The 22,458-nt window shown below is 43.3% G+C and overlaps 1 protein-coding gene across 2 annotated transcripts in view; it reads left to right on the top strand.

Annotated features, from left to right (window-relative positions):
• syne2a (spectrin repeat containing, nuclear envelope 2a) overlaps positions 1 to 22,458 on the top strand; it is a 258,178-nt gene that overhangs the window by 87,743 nt on the left and 147,977 nt on the right. For both annotated transcript variants that reach the window (XM_029733409.1, XM_029733408.1), the window contains 7 exons: positions 7,685 to 8,000; positions 8,194 to 8,358; positions 8,629 to 8,970; positions 10,098 to 10,234; positions 10,497 to 10,626; positions 16,914 to 17,084; positions 17,389 to 19,137. In XM_029733409.1, coding sequence (XP_029589269.1) covers positions 7,685 to 8,000; positions 8,194 to 8,358; positions 8,629 to 8,970; positions 10,098 to 10,234; positions 10,497 to 10,626; positions 16,914 to 17,084; positions 17,389 to 19,137 — 3,010 coding nt within the window. The remainder of the gene's footprint in view (positions 1 to 7,684; positions 8,001 to 8,193; positions 8,359 to 8,628; positions 8,971 to 10,097; positions 10,235 to 10,496; positions 10,627 to 16,913; positions 17,085 to 17,388; positions 19,138 to 22,458) is intronic.

Below are 22,458 nucleotides of genomic sequence, written 5' to 3'. Positions count from 1 at the left end.
CGCTCTTTCTCTCTCACTCTCACTCTCTCTTACTCTCTTAAGCGAAAACACACTCCAGATCCATGCCACAAATCGTCATATTGTATTACACAACAGCACTGTAAAATGACTACAATATAGGCTCAATTATGATGCTGAATGTGTTTATTGTTCAAGAATAGAAGATAAGATGGGGGGGGGACGGGTGAGGAGGATGCTATGCGTCAGAGTCTTTGTCCTCAGGGGCGGTTGTCCTTTTGACTTTCTCTTCTTCTGTTTTGTCGGTCTCTGACTCTGCTGGGGGATTCAGTGTTGCCCTCATCATCATTCCACTTCTGTTCCTTGTGAGTGAGGGACCCTGTTGGCCCAGGGCGTGGCTAGAACAGCTAATCTTAGCACTATCCTCAAGAGTAGGACTTAGTCTGCCAGGGGTTGGAAGGAAATTTGGCAAATAAGAAGGTACATCCTCACCTGAATATAGAATCATTAGAGTGGGGTTGTTAAGCCTTTGGCTTTTAGAACTCCGGCTACAGCAGTTCTCATCCTCTTCACCATAATCGCTTTGGTGTCTTGACACAGTGCTACAAGGCTTAGGTGTACGAGAGTGGGAAAAAATTGTGCTGGTGCGGCGGGCCACAGTGCTCCTTCTGAGAGACATTTCTATCTCGTCATTGATCTCCTCCTGACGGCTTGATTTTCTGGAACGCTTTCTACCTTGAACAATCGTAGGCTTGTGGTCATAAGAGGTCTGGGTGGTTGACTTGACAAGCTTGCTGTGAATTTGGACATTTCCAAAAAAAACCTGCTTTGACTTAGTTGTGTTTGCATGTTGAGGATCTGGTGCCTGGTGCCTGGATGATCTTGCATTCCCAGAGGTGCCAGCCAATGGACTTGCTAGTTGGGGGCTCTGAGTTCTGCCATTACAGCAGAAGCCCTCTTCCTTGTCCTTGTTATCAGAGTCATAATCTGCATCTTCAGCTTCTAACTCTAAAATCTCGGGCAGGTTTCTACTTCCTCCAGATGTGTCAGGTAGGTCTGCCGGGTTGACTGTATATAAACACCTGTCTCTATCTTCATTCTCATGGTGCTCAATAACTCTTGGTCTAGTGTATGGGTACGGGGTCAATCTCTTCACCCTTTGCATTGGCCCATGACTCTGAATGGAGATATGGGAATCTTCTTCTGCCAGCTCAGGTTGTTCACTTGCCATAAACTCTGGACTCCATGTGGTGCCAAGAGATTCTGCTTCATCAAACTCTTCATCATGCGAAGGGCTGGATGGCGTGAGTCTTAAACTGTTATATGGTTTTACATCACAGAAGAACATAGGTGGTGGAGGAGAGGAAGAAAAGTCAAAAGAAGGGGGTGGGGAGTGGAGGGGTCGCTCTGAGACAGTGTTGTCACTCATTTTTTGGAACTCAAGAGAGGACCCAATTCCTTGCATGGGCTCATTGGCTGGATCAAATCCTTGACTTCTGTCAGATGATAATTCATTCCTCTGCAGGGAATCAGGAGTGGGTTCGGTAGAGTGCTCAGGGAACACCTGCAACACTGTAGATGGCCCGGTCTGTAGCAAGGATTCCGGAGATGGTTCTGAATCACACTTTAAACTATGATACATTTCAGTTATTTCCTGTAGCTCAAGACCTATCTCAATCTGTTGTTGGGCTTCAAAAAGCTCAGTATCTTGCTTAGAATCAGAAGTCACTTCAAACCCTTTCATAGGCTCAGAAGACCTCCTAGTCTTTCGGCTGAGTGTAGATAGCAGCTTAAACTCTCCCAGAGTTAGTTTTTGTGGCTCGGTGGACACCTCAAGCTTTTCTAGGACGTTAGATGTTTGAAGCTCAATGGAAATCTCAGTCCCATGCCTGAGCTCAAGAGATCGCCGAATCCTTTGCTCATGCTCAGTTTCTTGCCTGGGTTTAGGGGACAATTTGGTGCCTTGGTGTGGTTGAGAAGACACCTCAATCTGCTGTTGGGGCTCAGCAGAGCCCATAAATACTTGGCCGGAGGGAACAATTCCATGCATGCACTTTTGAGATCGCGAAACCTTTTTTCTTGGTGGCAGAGGCATCTTGAACACTCCTTGAATCTCTTTGGCTGGCTCAAGCCATTCCAGGGGCTCATTGGAAACTTGCCAAGAGTCAGTTGTCGATTCATATCCTTGCTTGTGCTTAGAAGACAGCTCAGTGTTTTGCTTGAGTTCACGAGGCAGCTTAAACTCTTCCTCAGTCTCTGTGGAGGATTTAGTCATTTGTTGACATTCATTGGACATTTCAAATATTTGGCAGCAGCTAGGAGAACGCTCAATCCAATCATATGGCTCAGGGGAGCTCTCAGTCCCTTGGTTGAGTCTAGTGGACAACTCAGTTTGGTGTTTGGGTTCAATGGACATATTCCATATTTGCCCAGAGTTTGCAAAGGAATCAATTCTTTGCATGGACTCATGAGACAGCTCACTCCCTTGAATGTACCCTGAAAACCTCCTAACCAGTCGTTTTGGTGGCAGGGGAACCTTGAACACCCCATGAGACTCAGTGGTTGATTCAGTCTGTTTCATGGGTTCATTGGACACCTCAAATACCTGCAAGGAGTCAGGGGTCAGTTCTACTTCTTGGTTGAGCTCAGAACACTTTTCATTAATTTGCTTTAGTCCAGGAAGCAGCATAGACTCTTCCTCTGTTGACAGTTTGGTTTGTTGGGATTCGTCTGTCATTGCATTTATTTTCCAGGAATTGGGAGATTGTTCCATCCATTCTTGAGATTCAATAGAAAGCTTAGTCCCAAAAGATGTCTCAATGCCTTGCTCATGTTCAGATGACTCAATTCCTTGCCTGTATTTTGGGGACAACTCATTCCCTTGGTGGGGTTTAGAAGAAAATGGGTTGATCGTGTGTGTGGATTCAGAGGACAGTTCAAACCCTTGCATGCATCCATATGACTGCTCAGTCCTCTGAATGGGTTTGGTATGTCGCTTGAACACTTCTTGAAGGTCTTTGGCTGTCTCAATCTCTTGGTTGAGCTCATTGGACGTCGTAAACACTTGCCAGGAGTCTGTATTCAATTCTTGGCACAACTCGTTCTTCAGCATGGATTCAGGAGGTAGCCTGAACACTATTTGAGGATCTGTTGATAATCCAGTTGGTTGCTGGAATTCATTGGACATGTCAAATACTGTCATGAAGTTAGAGGACCACTTGGTACATTCCTGAGGTCCAATTGAGAGTTTAGTCTCTTGTCCTGGCTCGATGCCATGCTTGAGCTCAGGAGATAAGTAAATCCCTTGCCTGTGATCGTGGGACAACTCAGTCCCTTGGTGGGATTTAGAAGAAACCTCAATGTTTTGTTTGGGCGCAGAAAATGCTTCAAACATTTGCACATCGTTTGTAGGAAGATCAATACCTTCCATGGGCTCATGAGACAGTTGGATCAGTTGCATGCACCCAGAAGACCACGTAGCCTTTTGTCTTGGTGGCATAGGTACCTTAAACACTCCCTGAGTCTCCATTGATGGTTTGTTTTGTTGCTTGGAGTCGGTAGATATCTCAAATCCTTGCCACGAGTCAGGGTTTAATTCAACCCCTAGCCTCTGCTCAGTACACACCTCATTCCTTTTCATAGGTTCAGAAGGAAGCTTAAACTCTCCTTGTGTCTCTGTGGACAATTCAGTCAGTTGTTGGGGCTGAGATACTTCAGATACTTTCAATATTTGCCAGGAGTTTGGTGACACCTCAGTCCCTTGATTGTACTCAGAAAATGGTTCAATGTCTTGCCATGGACCAAAGGATGATTCAGTTTCTGGCCAGGGCTCAGTAGGAGCCTTTGACACTGTGCCAGGTTCTGGGGAAGGCACAGTTATTTGCTGGAGATCATTCTGCTGTGTTTCAGTAGAAGATATTCTAGGCTCAAGTGGTGGTTCAACAGCTGGTCTGTGCTCAGCAGATAAGCCAATCATAGGTTCAGATGACATTTCAATTATTTTGTGGGTTTTAAAAAAACCCTCAATCTGTTGTTTGGGCTCAGTTGACACTTCCAACTCTTGACCAGAATTTGGATATGGATCATTCCAAAGCATGGATTCATGAGGCAGCTCAATGTCTTGAAGGCACTGCTCAACTGTTTGTTTTGGTGGCAGAGGCAACTGGAGCACTTCCTGAGGCTCTTTGCTTTGCTCAGTCCATTGCAGTGGCTCCTCAAACACTTGACAGGAGTCTGAATTAAACTCTACCTCTTGTTTGTGATCAGGAGACTGCTCAATCATTTGCGATGGTTCACAAGCTGACACAATCTCTTGCCAGAGGTTAGATGGCCCTTTTAGTGTCTCATGCTCCCTGGACAGTTCAATTTGTGGTTCTGGCTCAGGGGAAGCGTCAGATGTTTGCCCAGAGTTTGGAGACAACTCAATATTTTTCTTAAACTCTGGAACTTTCTCGATCTCTTGCCATTTTTCAGAAGATGATTTAATTTTGCCCCCACATTCTGGAGATGTCTCAATCCTTTCTCCTAAAGGAGAACAGCAATAGTTGTTGCACTGCTCACACTCAACGAACACTGGAAATGGAGAGAGACGGAGTTCCGAGAACTGCTCCCCCTCATCACTTTCTACGATAAATAAAGCAGGAGAGTCTGGGGGAGAGTCGGCTTGAGGGGATCCTGCTGAGGGAGATGGGCTAAGCTCCTCAAGGCAGTCCATGTACACTGAAGCAGGTGATAAACTGTCCTCTTCTTCATGGCCATCGAAGGCCTCTGCAAGGGAGGATACATTGTTGTCATACTCTGGAGATGGAGGAGGAGAAGGACTGTCTTCCCTCCTTGTGTGCTCCAAATACCATGGATCGTTAGTGGGCTGGTTTTCGTGGTAGGTCAGCCCAGTAGCTCCGGCCGCAAGCCCTGGAAGTGTTCTCATCACAGGGCCATCATTCGTTGGCTGCCCCTGTGGTGTTAGGTCAATTGATGCACTGCACCCTGGCTTGCTCGATAAAGGTCCAGTAGAATGATTGCAGCAGGGACCATGTTTTCTAGTACACTGATCACAGAATGGAGCTGAACCAAGGTTCTGTGATGTAACTTTTTGAAGCCATGTTAGGTCAGGCCTGCATCCTGCAAACATAAAACAGAATGAACTATAGAAAGATTTGAAAAGCTTTGACAATATGGCATCAAATGTGGACAAAATGCTTTTGAAAGACAAAATTATATTATCAACTGATGGATTAGATTGCATGTAGCAGAAGAAAGCTACTGATATGTTGCAACCTTTACTTATTTTTCACATTATACTTTTTAAAATTAGGCATAGATTTAATGCTGGCATAGTAACAGTCTCCTCTCACTGTTTATGACATCTTTCCATGAAAACTACGAATGTGGAGAGCATAACTAAAGGCCTAGAAAAACTGTATCTACAATTACAAATTGTGTTTAATACGTGAATGTTACAAAGCAAAGCAAACATTTTTAAAGGCAAAGCAAAAAACAACAAGACCTATACAAAGAGATCATCCATCAACACTTTTATAAAATAAAGACCATACTCTTCTTGCTTTTAGTTTTAACACAATAGTTTACGTGAATCACAGAATGGTTTGGGGTACTACTACTACTACTACTACTACTATTACTACATTGTAAAAGCATACTACTGCTACTACTACTACTACACTGTAAAAGCCTACTACTGCTACTACTACTACACTGTAAGAGTCTACTACTGCTACTACTACTACTACACTGTAAAAGCCTACTACTGCTACTACTACTACTACTAGTACTGCTACTGCTACTACTACTAGGCCAACATTACTGCTACTATTACTACTACTAATACTACTAACTAACTACTACACTACTACTGCTGCTGCTGCTACTACTACTACTACTAACTATTACTAGCCTATTACTGCTAGGCCACCACTAATACCTGGCAGACTCCACCTCGCAGGTAGTCACTTCCACTTTTCAAGATTCAAATCCAGTCATAGTTTAATTTACAGTTAACAAAATACTATTCAATTGAAAATAGGAAAATAACCTTACCTGGGCAATCCACTTTATGCAAATGAATGACAGGAATCATTCTTGTGAAGAATTCTCAGCAGTTGAATACATCCATTTTGTTTTCGTTTTACTTTTCTTTTCTTTTAAGTCTTACCAAGTAGGCAAGCTTTTTTGATCTTTGACAAAAGTTCTAAGAACCTACCGGTGACATCACAATATTACTCTGTGACATCATCCTTACTGCAGAGTGCTGCCTTTCCAAGCAATCTGACCTGAATTCAATTACAGAATTACACAGTAAATGATTATCAAAAACAACACAAACCTTTTTTGCTCATCATTGAAGTTTAGAATGTTGTGGAATACTGTGTATTGTGTGGCATTATGTAACACTAGATGGCAGTGTCATTTCATCTATTGGATGCTTTCTCATTTCAAAACAATATACAATAGTCACAGAATAAAGATATGTAACCTGATGCAGGACAAAACATTTGATTTCTATTTGATCTCCCAAACGTGGGGGATTCCAACAAAGTTCTGAGTAAGAATTATCACCCCTGTTTTTAAGCTTCCGATTACAATTTTTATTTTCTCCACTATAATTTCTCCACAGATATAGCACACATTCCAATGAGGCTACACACATCTAGCACTTAGAAGGCTCTAGGAAAACTGTTCCCTTTGCACTGTTTTCATAACAAAGAATTGACAGGCAGTACGCATTTTTGCCTTCAAATAACTGAAACTCTACGTACAATTTTGTTGACAATTTTGTTCCACAATAATGTTATAGTCAAAGTTAGATACCAACTCTGGCCTTATGGTTAGAGTTTCTGCCCTGAGATGGGAAGGTTGGGGGTTTGATCCCTTGTCTAATCATACCAAAGACTCTAAAAATGGAACCTGATGCCTATCTGCTTGGCACTCAACATTAAGGACATAGATTGGGGAGTTTAGTTTATTATTATTAGCTACTGCACATGCAGCAGCTACTCTTCCAGGGGTCCACATACAAAGTACAGAACAGTTATAGACAAGAAGGTTACATTACATTTAAAAAATAAGAGGTTTCTATAGGAAAGAAAATAAAAATACTATGTACATACTATATATATATATATATATAGTATGTACATAGTATGTACATGGGATATATATATAGAGAGATATATTCATATTGTTATATACAGTACAGTCAAATTAGATCTTTAGAAAGAAGAGAGGCGCTGTGATACAATATGTTTTTTATCTGTTTTTTTTAAGCTAAACATGCCTTTTGGGAGTAAGGTCCTGTTACAGACTAGCTTCCTGTCCAGGGGGTATAATTCTACATCAAGCTGCCTCATGCTCCTGCACCTCTGGGTTGTTCTGGCTCGGACAAGGCTTAATTGTCCAAAGTTTACTTAGTACAAATTTAGATAAAGACACAAAGCAGTGCAACAAGGTGGAATAAAGTAAGTCATTTGTAAGTGCCATAGTTCCTAACTAGCAAGCTTAGACACATTTCCTACTGACATCGATGCAATATTTTTTTACGCACGGCGCTCTCAAGACTCGGCCCATTGTTGAAAAAGCTTCTGCACTCAACCACAATAATCAACATAGAGATGAAGTTCATACATACAGCCTACTTGATTTGGATTTGTTAGTGTCCATGAAAGCCATCTCTTTAACTATTTTTGTCTCTGTCTTTTTTCGCTCTCAGTCTCCTGCATGGTGAGCCCGAGCTCTCCTCCTCTCTTCTGGTCCAGAGGCAGCAGGCCTGGTCCAGAGTGGACCAGCTCCAGCACCAGACTACCCAGCTCTCCCTGTTCTTTCCCTGGCCCGGCCTGGCCCAACACAGGCAGGCTGCCCAACAGGCCCGGGCACTACTGGACCAGGCCACAGCCTTGGGACCGGCTTTCTCTGCCTTAGGGGCCCAGAGGAAGGAGCTAGCCCAGCGCACCAAGGACCCCAATTGGGAGGACCCTTCCTGGGCTACACTAGAGGATTGCCAACCCGCCTTGGTCAAAAAGCTCCATGTGAGTAGGCTATGTTTGAAATATTTTAATAAAGGACATTTCTGAAGTCAAACGGGCAATTCCTGGTTGGATTCCTGGTTGGAATATCTGTTTTTCTGTTGATTCATGTTACAATTGTTACAGTAAATGTCTGTAATTCAATTACAAAAACTGTATACATTTTACTGCTTTTTTGAATTGTCATAATTTTTAGGGAATTTGTGTGAGTCTTGAGGGAGGCGTCCGTAACGAGGATCGCTGTGGCCAGCTGGTGCAGGAGTGCCGGCACACCTTGAACTCACTGCAGGAACGGATGCTGGGTATTGAGTCCCAGCCCAGAGACTCTAGTTTCCTGGAGACTGATACAGGGGCTGTGGAGGTGAGATGTATTAGTGTGATCACACTACACTACACTACACACACACACACACACACACACACACACACACACACACACACGGACACACACACACACACACACACGGACACACACACGGACACACACACAGACACACAGACACACACAGTGTTATGTAAACTCATCCTTTCAGAAATACGTTTTCATTGCATTTTCTACTGTAAGAGCACTGCTGTTTGGTAAGATGTTTTGAAGAAACAACAGCAACAACAAATCTGCCTGTCCCAGTAGGCTTTGCAGGAGGCCATGGGCCACATGGAGAAAGACTTTGTGGAGCTCGAGTCTCTTAAGGACATCCTGCTTGCCAGCTGCACCAACAAGGGTCAGGCCACTCTGTCTCAAGAGGTCAAAGATCTCCAGGACCAGAAGGAGGAGTTAGAGAGGGGCGTCAGCTGGCTGGCTCAACTACAGGCAGAGGAGCAGGTAGCCCGACGAGACCAGCGAATCAGGGAGGAGGTTGACAACCTTCAGAGGGCCCTACAAGGCTCGGCTGAGCATTTGGGGGACGACCCGGAAACGACCGAAGGATTCACTGATATTAGACAGCTCCAGCAGCGCTGGCACGTCCTACAGGTATATGCTCCGGGATGAAGTTTCCCATAGGTACAGATCTAGGTTCAGGTTCCACTCCCCCAATCCTAATCTTAACCTTTAGTAGGGACGTTTTTTTCACTGACCCAGGATCAGCTTCTAGGGGCAGTTTCACCCTACTTTTAGTGCTCTCATGGTAGAACCATTGATAGAAAAATAAGGAATGGGCAAAGCCATCTATGGATTGATTGAATGGTTTCCTATGCGTGGCGAATAACTATACTGAACAAAAATGTAAACGCAACATCCAACAATTTCAAAGATTACAGTTCATATAAGGAAATCAGTCAATTTAAATACATCCATTAGGCCCTAATCTATGGATTTCACATGACTGGGCAGGGGTGCAGCCATGGGTGGGCCTTGGAGGGCATAGACCCACCCACTTGGCAGCCAGGCCCACCCAATCAGAATGACTTTTTCACCACAAAAGGGCCTTATTACAGATAAAAATAATCCTCAGCACCTGCAGATGAAGAAGCCGGATGTGGAGGTCCTGGGCTGGCGTGGTTACAAGTGGTCTATGGTCATGAGGCCGGTTGGACGTACTGCCAAATTCTCTATAACGATGGAGGCAGCTTATGGTGGAGAAATGAACATTTAATTATCAGGCAACAGCTCTGGTAGACATTCCTGTAGTCAGCAGGCCAATTGCACACTCCCTCAAAACTTGAGACATCTGTGTCATTGTGTTGTGTGACAAAACGGTTCATTTTAAAGTGGCCCTTTATTGTCCCCAGCACAAGGTGTGTAATGATCATACCGTTTAATCAGCTTCTTGATATGTCACACCTATCAGATGGATGGATTATCTTGGCAAAGGAGAAATGCTCACTAACAGGGATATAAACAAATTTGTGCACCAGATTTGAGAGAAATAAGCTTTTTGTGCGTATGGAAAATTTCAGGCATTTTTTATTTCAACTCATGTTGCGTTTATATTTTTGTTCAGTGTACTTATAACTACATCTGAGAAATATAGGCTTAAAATTGACATGGTATAAGCTGGATAACTTAATTGTCCAGCATTTTGGATTACCCCACTGTTCTCCCGTCTATTAACATACTTAGACAAACACATCAAACACACTGTCTCATGACTTGTTCAGGACTGTGACCAAAGCCTGAGGGAGCTTGCGGCACGGCTTCATCATCTGGAGAAAGCAGTAGGGTCAGAGGACACATATGGAGAATTTCAAACCGATGTGACTTTGGCTGTGGATTCAGTGGCCAAAGACTTAGACAGGTACCTATTAATATCTGTTCTGTGGCTCCTTTTCCCTCTGCATATCCTTTTCCCTCTGCATTTGGATTGCATTTTTTGAAAAATATGTTTTGGTACATGTGAGTTAATGTATTCTCTCTCTTTCTATACCATTCTCCTTTTCTCTCTCCTCTCTTTCATTCCTCTCACTCTTATTCACCCCGCTCCCCTCTCTCTCCTCTTTCCCCCTCTCCCTTCTTTATTTTTCTTTCTCTCTCTCTCAACCTATCCTCTGTCTATGTAGACTGTGTTTCTCTCTACATGAACGAATGCAGCTTTTTTCAGGCGGCACAGCCCTTAGAATGTCTGGGGCGATCTGTGAACTGCAGCAGTGGAACCAGGCAGCACAGTCAAATCCCCGAAAGTCTGTACAGGTACTGTAGTACCTCTCTGTCCACCCACATCCATCCACCATCCCCTTTTATTTGTGTAGAACCTTTTACAAATACATTTGTCACAATTAAAGTATTTACCAGGAACCTGGACCTAAATCCTAAAAGAGTTTTGCAGGGACATTAAATATTTGTATATTGTTTAGGTTTTCAACTTCTGCGAACAAGAATAGTAAATCAGAAAGTCACTGCCGTTTTTACCGGAACAGCCACATTGAGAGTAAAAAGCAATGTCTGTATGATAGCTTTTAGGAATGAAAGTTTAAGATGTCATGCTTCACTCCCATCCATTTAAAATGTTCTGAAATCACTGTTTTTTAAAAACCTTTCCCCACAAATGCATTTGGCATGTTGAACACAGCACAGAGTTTACTGAGGTTGTTCAGAAATCACTAGTTGTTTTTTAGATGTTTTTCCACTAACGTATTTGTCATGTTGAACCCAGAGGCCCAACTACCATGTAATATTAGCAATGGGCATTTAAAGTGCACTTATACTCCATATGCCGGCCATCACGACAACACAGGTAGGGATAGGAACACCCTTAGTTAGTTTTCTTCAATAGAGTTTCCACTTTGCTCTAATATCAGTGCCATTATCTTTTGACATGCTCTGTCTCAATGGAAAAATAGAGGGTTTTTCATCTGGCTCCCCCATTGGAAAATACTACGCATATTGGTGATTCTAGATGAGGCATTTCTCAGAGGGGTTATTTTTGAAATGCCAAAGCACAGCCATCAGCCTCTGATTCAAAAGAGTTTAGTTAAATGAAGAAGACACATTTCGGTTGAATGCATGGTGACATTGTAATGCAGCAAAAGGTTTTGAAACCAATGAGCACACATTGCGGGGGAATTCATTGTTCAGTCAAAACCAGTAATGAGTCTGCATTCGTCATGCAGGAAGCAGCACCATACCAGTGTCTACATATGTGAAAATGGCATATTTGTACGATTTGTAGTAAAAAAATAATTTTAAAAGTTTGATGTCATCATGAGTAAAAAATATTTTAAAAAACAGGGATTTTCAAACACTGTGAGATTCGCGGTGACTCAGGGAGCAGAAAAAGGCCCCCCTGTGACTACAAACTTTTTGCATGTTTTGAAAAAAAATCAGTTCTTTGTTTTAATTCTACTCGAAGATGTTATCGAGTAGTACGTATGAGGACCTTTCTTCTTATCTTTTTAACTACATCATGTAGAAATGGGCCATTTTCAAATATGTAGACACTGGTAGGTGCTGGAGATAATGAATATGAGGATGAAAAGTTGTGGAATTTGGTGATGGCAGAGAGGAAGAGGAATAGAGAGGTCCAACTCGGCGGAAAATCTGTCTCCCCAGCAGGGGCAGTTTTATTTAGTTTTTCACCTACCAAGCAAGGAATTTTTTTTGGAGGTCAATGAGATGTGTCGAATTTGGTCAACAAAAAAATGAATGGCTTATTTGCTATATGAGATTTAATTGATATAGAGGTTTCGTAGATGCTTAAGTTGTTACGAGTGCACTGATATAAGTAGGACTCATGAAATCCTGGCAACTTTAAGAAAAAAATACTTTATATCGGTGTTGTTGCAAGATGGCTGTGACGCTCGTCGTAAGGAGTGGACCAAGGTGCAGCGTGTTTAATGCTCATGATAAATATTTATTATTAACTCAGAACACTATACAAAAACAATAAACAAAGAAACACGACCATCGCGTTCTGCAGGCTTCACTGATACAAAAACAAGATCCCACAAACCCAGTTGGAAAAAAAAACCCTACTAAAGTATGATCTCCAATTAGAGACAACGAGGACCAGCTGCCTCTAATTGGAGATCATCCCAAACAAACCCAACATAGAAATAGAAAACTAGAACCTGAAAATAGAAATACAAAACATAGAAAAACACACCCTGTCATGCCCTGACCAGTCTACCATAGAAAATAACAGCTTACCATGGTCAGGACGTGACAATGTCTATGCATACTCATGGTTGAGCCTAGTAACATAGCATCTCTCTCTATTGAATACAGGCAGTTGACATCAACAACCCTCATCAAATATTCAACAAAGGATTATAATAATGAGATGTATCCACCAATCCTAAAAAAGTATAGACTGGAGCTAGACAGCCTGCCGTGCGCTTTGTGGACAACAACTCCCATTGTTAGGGCGGACATCTTGCCAATATATCCATAATCTTTGGTGATGGGCATGCCGATTCTTTTCAGTGAGCCAGCTCGTTGGTTCCGTTCAGCTAAAAGAGCTGTTCATTTGGCACCCAAACGGCACTTAGTTCAGTAGCACTTAAAAATGTTCCTAAAATCATGAAAAAAATTGCAAATATATAATGCTAAGCTTACAAAGTCGCTTGACAGTATGTCAGATTGTGATTAGTTCAAATACATTTTTACCTGACCAAGTTAGATGGTCTGCAAAGAAAGAAAATGAATGCACTGCAGAAATGTGTGGACCAGTGAGGAATTACAATCAAAGAGCAGTTCAAAAATAGCTGTTCGTTCGAGAATGACCCATCACTAGTGTAATTTCCCTTAAACCTGTGCGTGTTTGAGTCGACTTCAGACTGACGACTTCAGATCTAATTGATCACTCATTAAGATTTGTAGATCAGTCATACTGCAGTGTAACTGATCTGAAACAGGCACATTGAGACACCAAATTTAGTTTGACATGTTTTTGTGGAAGTTTCTGCTTGTAGTGAAGTTTTGATCAGGGAAATGTTAACAAATGGGAACTCAAATGCGAAATAATGCTAGTTACTGCCTGTAGCAAGTGTAAACAACAGTGTAACATGAGTTCCTGTCAGATTGGACCTAGTATCTAGGTTTGTGGCAGTATTAGACTATAAATGATGTAGTGCAGTGCCTCCACCTAATAAGTAATGTACCCCTAAAGATATATATTTACTTACTAGGAAAACATGTACAATGCCCACACAGTGAAACTACACAAATATATATCTCTTGAACTATGATAAAGAATAATTACAACAAGTAAACCTAAGAGCACTCATATAAACAGTGGAAATCCAGGTCACCTGCGCGTGGCCAATGAGAAGTGTGCGAATGCAACAACAGTCCATTCACACTCTCCCATTCAAACACAGTAGATAAAAACACAGTACTCCTTGATGAAACGGGACCGGTCCAAATGTTGCTAATTACAGTGCCAATAGAAAGTATTTATACTCATGACTTTTTCCAAATTTGTATGTGTTACAGCCTGAATTTAATATGGATTAAATTGTCATACCCCATAATGTCAAAGTGGAATTTTGTTTTTAGATATTTTAAAAAATTCATAATTTTTTTTTAAAGCTGAAATGTCTTGCGTCAATCATTATTCAACCTCTTTGTTATGGCAAGCCTAAATAAGTTCAGGAGTAAAAATATGCCTAACAAGTCACATAATAAGTTGCATGGACTCACTCTGTATGCAATAATAGTGTTTAACATGATTTTGTAATGACAACCTCATCTCTGTACCCTACACATATATGTAACGTCCCTCAGTCGAGCATTGATCCTGGGCTGGAATTGAAAAGCTGAAATTGAAAATTCATTTGAGCTTGGTGACGTTAATTACACTTTGGATTGTGTATCAAATCAGTACACCCAGTCACTACAAATATACAGGCATCCTTCCTAACTCAGTTACCGGAGAGGAAGCAAACCGACGTGGCAGCAGTGGAGCAGGTACAGTAGTCAGCTTCAAGTTCCTCAGTGTCCAAATCACTGAAGACTTAAAATGGTCCAAACCCACACGCATATTTGTGAAGAAGGTGCGGCAGTGCCTCTTCCCCCTCAGGTTGAAAAGGTTTGTCATGGACCCTCAAATCCTCAAAAGGTTCTACAGCTGGACCATTGAGAGCATATTGACTGGCTGCATCACTGCTCGATACGGCAGTAGCACTGGCCTCGATCACATGGCGCTATAGAGGGTTGTGTGGACAGCCCAATACATCACTGAGGCCTAGCTCCCTGCCAACCAGGACCTCTATATCAGGAGGTGTGAAAAAAGGTCCCAAAAAAATCAAAGACCCCAACCACCCAAGCCATAGACTATTTTCTCTGCTGCTGCCCAGCAAGAGATACCAGTGCATCAAGTCTGACACCAACAAGCTCTTGAACAGCTTCCATCCCCAAGCATTACGACTGATAAACAGCTAACAAAATACCTACATGGACTCAGTTTACCCCTGTATCTTTATTTACTTTTTATTTCAATTGTCTCTATGCTCACACACACTGTCACTCCATCCTTTGCTCACTCGCACATTCGTTTATACTGACTCTACACGGCAGGGCGGCAGGGTAGCCTAGTGGTTAGAGTGTTAGACTAGTAATCGAAAAGTTGCAAGTTCGAATCCCTGAGCTGACAAGGTACAAATCTGTTGTTCTGCCCCTGAACAAGGCAGTTAACCCACAGGTCGTCATTGAAAATAAGAATTTGTTTTTAACTGACCTGCCTAGTAAAATAAAAAATAAATTAACACCCACGCAAACTGCTGCTACTCTGTTTATTTTATATCCTGTTGCCTAGTCCCCTATACATATCTGCCTCCATCACTCCAGTATCCCTGCCCATGTAAATATGGTGTTGGAACTGACTTTTTAAATATTTATTGTATATAGTATGCTTACCTAATGGTGTATTTCATATTTCCCATGTGTTTTTTTTTTCTAGACATACATTGTTATTGATTATTGCATTGTTGGGTTTTTCACTGTACTTGAGCATGTGACGTTAACTTGAAACTGCTCAGGGATTTCACCATGAGGTCACTGGTGACTTTAAAACAGTTAGAGTGTAATGGCTGTGATAGGAAAAAACTGAGGATGGATCAACAACATAGTAGTTACTCCACAATACTAATCTAAATGACAGACTGAAAAGAAGAAAGCCTGTACAGAATAAAAAATATTCCAAAACATGCATCCTGTTTGCAATAAGGCACTAAAGAAATACTGAAGAAAAAAACATTTGCAAAGAAATTAACTTTATGTCCTGAATAAAAAGTGTTATGTTTTCCATCACAACACATCACTGAGTACCACTCTTCATATTTTCAAGCATGGTGATGGCTGCATCATTTTATGGATCTGGTTGTCATCGGCAAGGAATAGGGAGTTTTAGGACACTGGGAGACAAATTCACCTTTCAGCAAGACAATAACCTAAAACACAAGGCCAAATATACACTGGAGTTGCTTACCATGACATCATTGAATGTTCCTGAGTGGCCTAGTTACAGTTTCAATTTAAATTGTCTTGAAAAATATGGAAAGACTTGAAAATGTCTGTCTAGCAATGAACAACCAACTAGACAGTGTTTAAAGAATTTTAAAAAGAATAATGGGCAAATATTGTACAATCCAGGTGTGCAAAGCTCTTAGAGACTTACCTAAAAAGACTGCTGTAATCACCACCACAGGTGCTTCTACAAAGTATTGTCTCAGGGGTGTGAATACTTATGTAAATTAGATATTTCTGTATTTCAATTTCACTACATTTCTAAAAACATGTTTTCACTTTGTCATTATGGGGTATTGTGTGTAGGAGGGTGAATTTAAAAAAATATTTAATCCATTTTGAATTCAGGCTTTATCACAACAAAATGTGGAATAAGTCAAGTGGTATGAATAGTTTCTGAAAGCACAGTATATTCAGATCATCTCTCTCAGATCACATCAAGTGGCTACTCACATCACCCAGAGTTCAGTCTCTCACAGCATCTAACGGTCGAGCCTCCAAGCAGGAGGAAAGAAAAATCAGTGTTCTTTGATGACAGTTGAACCAGAACAACTCATAGTCCCTCATCCCCGACCACCATGAGGACTAACAGTTAATCAATGTGGTTTACTCAGACCGAGTTAAACTAACTTCTAAAAACAATAAAACAATTAAATAGCCATCTTGCTAGCTCACGTAGTTTGCATTGTTTCCCTCTCCTCACGTGTCGGGCTGTTCTCTAACAACTGTCCATCTCCAAAATATGTCCAACATGCAACACAATAACTACGCCAGTCCGTGCTATAAAAAGCTAAACGCAACTAGGGGGTTACATGCAGTTTTGCTAACATCAGGGAAATGTTAACAAATGGGAAATCAAGGGACGATGCTAAATCATGCTAGCTACTTCCTGCCGCAAAAGTAAATAGAGTAATGTGGATGCTCTCTATACTGTCGTACATAGACAACTCAAGGTAAGATGAATTTGACCCAAACATCAAGATTAGATTAACTAAACCTATAATCCCTCACAGGCTACACTGAACAATGGGAAGCAACTCCAAGGGACTCTACGTGAGGCGCTGTCACAGCTAGACTTCCTATTGGACTGTATCGGAAGGGAGCGCGTGGAGCAGTTCGAGAGAAGAGCTGGACAGGCCCTTAGCAACAGTGCAGCTCTCCTCACAGCCCTAGCCCAATCCCAGGTGAGCTATCATCTAATCAATGTATAATCAAACGACAAAACTCAAGTAGATTGAACTAATACACAATAATCGAATGCAGAAATTTTACTTTTGCAATATGAGTTGGCTTGTTGGAAGACATTTTAGAATGTATGGAGCCCTATGATACAAAATATGACTATCAGTAGGTGAAACTGGGGCATTTCAACCAAGTGTAAAAGTTTAATTATATTTTGATTGGAACATCCCTTAACGTTAACATGATCCCTTTATGGAATCTTATATGCATCTTCACACCATTTCTAATGAATTGATGCATCTTTAGGTGTCCCTAGTGAGCACAGAGGTGGATGGAGACATTAAGAAACCAAGCAACACACCTGGCAAAGCGCCATCTTTCAGCGCGGCATCCCTTTTGTCACAACCTGTAGAGATAGTGACTCCAGGCGGGATCAAACCTCTTCCGGCTAATATTGACTCAACGAAAGATCCGCAAAAAGAGCAGGCTGAAAGCAGAGTGCAAAGCAAAAGAGCCATTACCAGAGGAACAATGGATGCTGTTAAAGAACCTACCAAGAAAGTGATGAGCGACACTGAACAAAGAGCAGAGGACCTAGAATACGGCAAAGACTCATTGAAGGGCTGGAGCATCCAGCCAGCAGAGAGAATGGTCACAGACATGGAGGATGGGGAGAGTCAAATACAAATTCCCATGGGAGAAACCTTAACCCAAACTCCCATCACCAGCGTTGATATCTCAGCCACTGTGGTGGTGCCAGAGACCCCGGGCTCTAGCCAATGTGGGGATACTGTAACAGAGATGACACCTCACCATATAGAACCAATGGATCGAGAGGGAACCTCACCTCCGACACCGCACAAAGTGTTCACCATCGTTCTGGACACAGACCTCGAACGACAACTTGATGGCATGTCTATGGCCAACGCTCTCCAAAGCAGACCAGGTTACCATGGCAACAATGCTATTGTACATACAGACTCACCTCAACCTGGCGACGGTGAGATTCCAGCTACTGAGTCACATGACGATGCAAACACTGCGGTTGCATATGCTGGGAAATTTCTTGTTCAGGAAGCTGAGACTCTACATCGTGAAGTCACTTCCTCGACCAAAGCTGAATTGGGCATTAAAAGCAGTGTGGGGCTAGATGTAACACATCTCATGCCGCATCCAGAAAGAAAGCAGCTGGAGACGCATGCAAGACCCACAGACAAATCACAGTCAGATAACAAAACACAACGCACAGAGTCTAGAGACTGCACTGAGACAAAGAAAGTATTTACAATTGTTTTGGACATGGAGCTACCTCTGTCTCAGTCCAAGGACATTCAAAGCAGGGAGCCTCCTTGTGGTAATGGCTCAGATACATTTAGCTCTGGTGACCTTCCTTCAAAACTGACTGATAGTTCTGTCACTGGGAACACCAAGAACACAGATGGCGGGCGGCGCGTCAAGTCAAAGCACAGGGGGCGGAGGAGGGCTGATTTTAGGAGCTCAGCGTCCAAGGGCCACAAAGTGAAGAGTTCCAAGGGCCCCTCTGCTGCAAAGAACACGGAATCAGAGTGGGAGAAATCGCAGGGCCCCAAAACAAAAGGTCTGAAATCAAAAGGCCCCGAATCAGGGCTCACAGAGTCGAAGTCCGCTGAATTGGCAGACACCGAATCCGAGTCACAGAGACACACTGATAACTCTGACAACACTGAACCAGGAAGTGTTGACGATGACGTAGACACAGACGCTAAAGATGCCAGACAGACAGAAATGACAAACAGACAAATAGCTGTAAACACAGAAGCATCTGACAGAATGAAGGAGACTTCAGACATCACCTGTACTACAGACAGCAAAGATAACAGACAGATTGTGAGCAAAGACACTGGAAAGATAGACACAACTGACATGCTACAGGTGAATGATCTCACACAGACATATGTCAGTCAGACAGATGCCACAAGAGACAATACACAGTTGTCACACGCACCTTCACCAGCATATGCAGCCACAGAGATTGAGCCCAGAGAGGGGACAGAAAGGACAGCTCCACAGGAACAGGTAAGGGACATTTCTCTCTCACACACACATTCTCCTCAGGGACAATTCTTTAAGCATTTGGAGTAGTAAGAGTATGACAGCCCAGAGGCTACACGTTAAATTTGATCAACTTTAAGCCTGCAGATTCAGGTTGAGAGGGGGTTGTACACCCAAGTCAAACACTGGTACAGGTAGTTAATGGCGGTCTTTCCCTGCGGGGATTTGACCTTTCAAGGCTCTTTGTTTCGCCCAAGATCCAACAACGTTAAGTGACGTTATTATGAGTGAATTAGAATGGTCAGGCCAGGAGTAGCCTGTTTGTGTGGCATTTAAAGGTCACACCTTGGCTCAAAGTAAAATTGGAGGAATTTGACTCATCATACAGTGGCCCCTCCACTTCCAGACTACGAATTTACTCCCCTACTGCGTGATGACTGAGGCTTACTGAGGGCTAAATGAAGGGAGATAATCAGGGTATCTCCGACCATGTCCCCCAATTCACATCACAGGTATGGAGCGCCTTCATGGAGAAATTGGGGTTCACGGTCAGCCTCACTTCCGAGTACCGGCCTCAGTCTAAAGGGCCGGTAGAGAGGACCAACCAGGAGCTGGGGAGGTTCCTAAGGAGTCACTGTCAGGACCGGCAGGGGGAGTGGGCCCAGTTCCTTCCATGGGCGGGTTATGCCCAGAACTCACTTTGCGTAGATGGATTGAATAGTGCGGGTGATACCTGGGTGTCCAGCGGCGAGGGATGTGTGCACCCAGGTAAACAGATGATTCGTAGATGTGCTCAGGAGGGCAGGTAGCAGGTTCCCTCTCCAGAGCCTGGCGGATGTCCACAGCTACGTCCCAAAACACAGGGTCAACAATATGGGAGGACAGAATGATGGACTGGAGGGCACTCACAGGACTTTCAACCGATGAGGAACCACAGGTTAAGGGAAAGCAGGTCTTCCGACATCCGGGTGCCCAGGTGGTGATTTTCATCCTCGACCAGGAGATGGTAAGGTCATGACGTTGGAGCCACGGAAAGCCGAGGATGACTTTGTGTACAGGAGCAGTGATGAGGAAGGGAAAGCTTTCTTGGTGCATGAGTCCAACGGTGAGGGTGAGTGGTGCTGTGATGTGCGTGATAGTGCTGGATCCTAATGGTCGTTTATCCAGGGCCTGGACCGGAATAGGAGAGGAGAGCCGGGATGCAGTGATGTTCAGGGAGGAGACGAGGGCCTGGTCAATAAAATGCCCTGCGTCACCAGAGTCCACTAGAGCCAGTTAAATGGAACACAGGAAGGCTTTGGCAGAAAACAATGAAGGAATACTCACGCCTACCCTGGGAGCCAGATGATCAGGGGCCATTCCTCTGCCCCAGTGGACTTCGGGTTGGGAAGCACCGGTCACCGTTGGAGCCTCTTCTGGCCACAATAGGGACACAGCCCCAGCTACCTCCGGCGACGTTGCTCTGCTGTGGGGAGGTGTGTGACCCCGATTTCAATGGGTTCAGTCTCTGCTCCAAGACGGCCAAAAGAGTAGAGCAAGGTGCGAGGGGCGCGCCGGCGTTCCCAAAGAAAGTTGTCCAGACGGGTGGCCATCGCGATGAGCGCGTCCAGGGAAAGGTTGTCGTCTCTGGATGCCAACTCCATCTGGACATCCTCGCGCATTCTTCTTTGTTGGAGGCTGCCACGGTCCAAATGGTGAGGGCGTATTCCACAGCTGTCTGGGCATCCTGCCGGAGTTGGAGAAGTCACTCACCTCCCTCTCTGCCCTCTGGTGGATGGTTGAAGACTGCCCTGAGCAGAGCCATGAACCCCTCCTCTCCTCTCTCCCAGAAGGCCGTAGCCCACTCTGTGGTGGGGGCTCCCGTCTGAGGAGAGAAATAGAGGGAGCACTGTAGTAGGAAGCCCTTGCATTTGGATCAAGTCCCGTGATATTTGTCAGGGAAGGACAGTTGGGCATCGCTGACCTGTGCGGACTGCTGGGTAGGCTAGGGGACTGGCTCGCTGGGATGGCTAGTGGTAGGAGGCCCTCTGCTAGTTGGAGGTGAATCCTCTCGGGTGGTGTCGAGACGGTGGAGGACTTGGAGGACCTTATCCATAGCCGCACCCAGTTGCGCCAGCTGATCATGGTGTTTGGGAATTAGGTGTCCTTGTTTGTCGACCATCTGGGAGATGTCCTTAATTTCCGCTGCGGCAGTATTCTGTAATTTATACGCAGCATAATATATACGCAGCAGGGGAGCAGGAATAGACGTGACAATACAACAGCTTTTCAGGCTTTTATTTTATATGTAGCATGACAGAAAATCAAATTAAGTAGTTTTCTACCTAAACAAATGTTTGTGTTGTAAATATGCTTTCATTATAGGGCTGAATTTCAAGCTTCTGACAATTTTAAGTAAATCTAGACTTTACGTTGATCCATCTACCTCAATGCTTGTTCAAAGTCCACAAAGATTAAAATAAATGTATAATCAGGGACCCGCAATGCTGCCATTAGTCTGCTGTTGAAGCTGCTATCCTTAATTTGAAAAACAACAAAACAACAACACTAGCACTTGGTTTGCTAGCTATAAAGCAGAGAGATGGGCGGGTAGAAATGTAACCACTCTCAAATTCATAGATGGAGCTATAGATGCAAGGACCGATCCTCCATTAAATAGTTTTACAAATTTTAAAGCTTTACATTGTTTGTTTACAAAAGTATTGCTTTCAGACAGTGGAGTAAAACGACCTTATATTTTGGGTTATGATGGAGTTGATGGCGTTGAACTAAGCTCATGAGGCATTTCTAAGTGATATTACTTGCGAAAATAAATGGTGTATATCATTAATCTAAATGATCAGAAATGGCTGCAAATATCACAGATTTGGCCTTTATTGTGTATCCAAGTCAAGAGCCCTGCTGACTCAGAGTATAGGGCAGTATAGTGGTGATACAGCATTGTCTGCTTTACCTGAAGCCCTGGGCTTGTATTTATAAAGTAGAAGTGCTGAGCTAACATCAGGTCCCTCCTGTGGACATAATCATATTTATTTTGATCTAAAAGGCTAAAGTGGTCCTAGATAAGCACTCCTAATCTGAGGAATATAGCCCCTGCACTCCTAATCTGAGGAATATGGCCCCTGCACTCCTAATCTGAGGAATATGGCCCCTGCACTCATAATCTGAGGAATATGGCCCCTGCACTCCTACTCTGTCGCTTTATGAATACAGACACTGGGTGGGATAGCCTTAGTACCTATAACCTGCAATATATTACTGCTTAATAGCGTTCTTGTTTTGAAATATTGAGAGAGAGAGAGATTTTATGCAAGTATCAGCTTGCCTTGTCACCTGTCGGTTTGA

This window comes from Salmo trutta, chromosome 35 (assembly GCF_901001165.1).
Source record: "Salmo trutta chromosome 35, fSalTru1.1, whole genome shotgun sequence".
NCBI classification, from domain to species: domain Eukaryota; kingdom Metazoa; phylum Chordata; class Actinopteri; order Salmoniformes; family Salmonidae; genus Salmo; species Salmo trutta.
The sequence above is the reverse complement of the archived record's forward strand: the minus strand, read 5'-3'. Positions and strand labels throughout refer to the sequence as shown.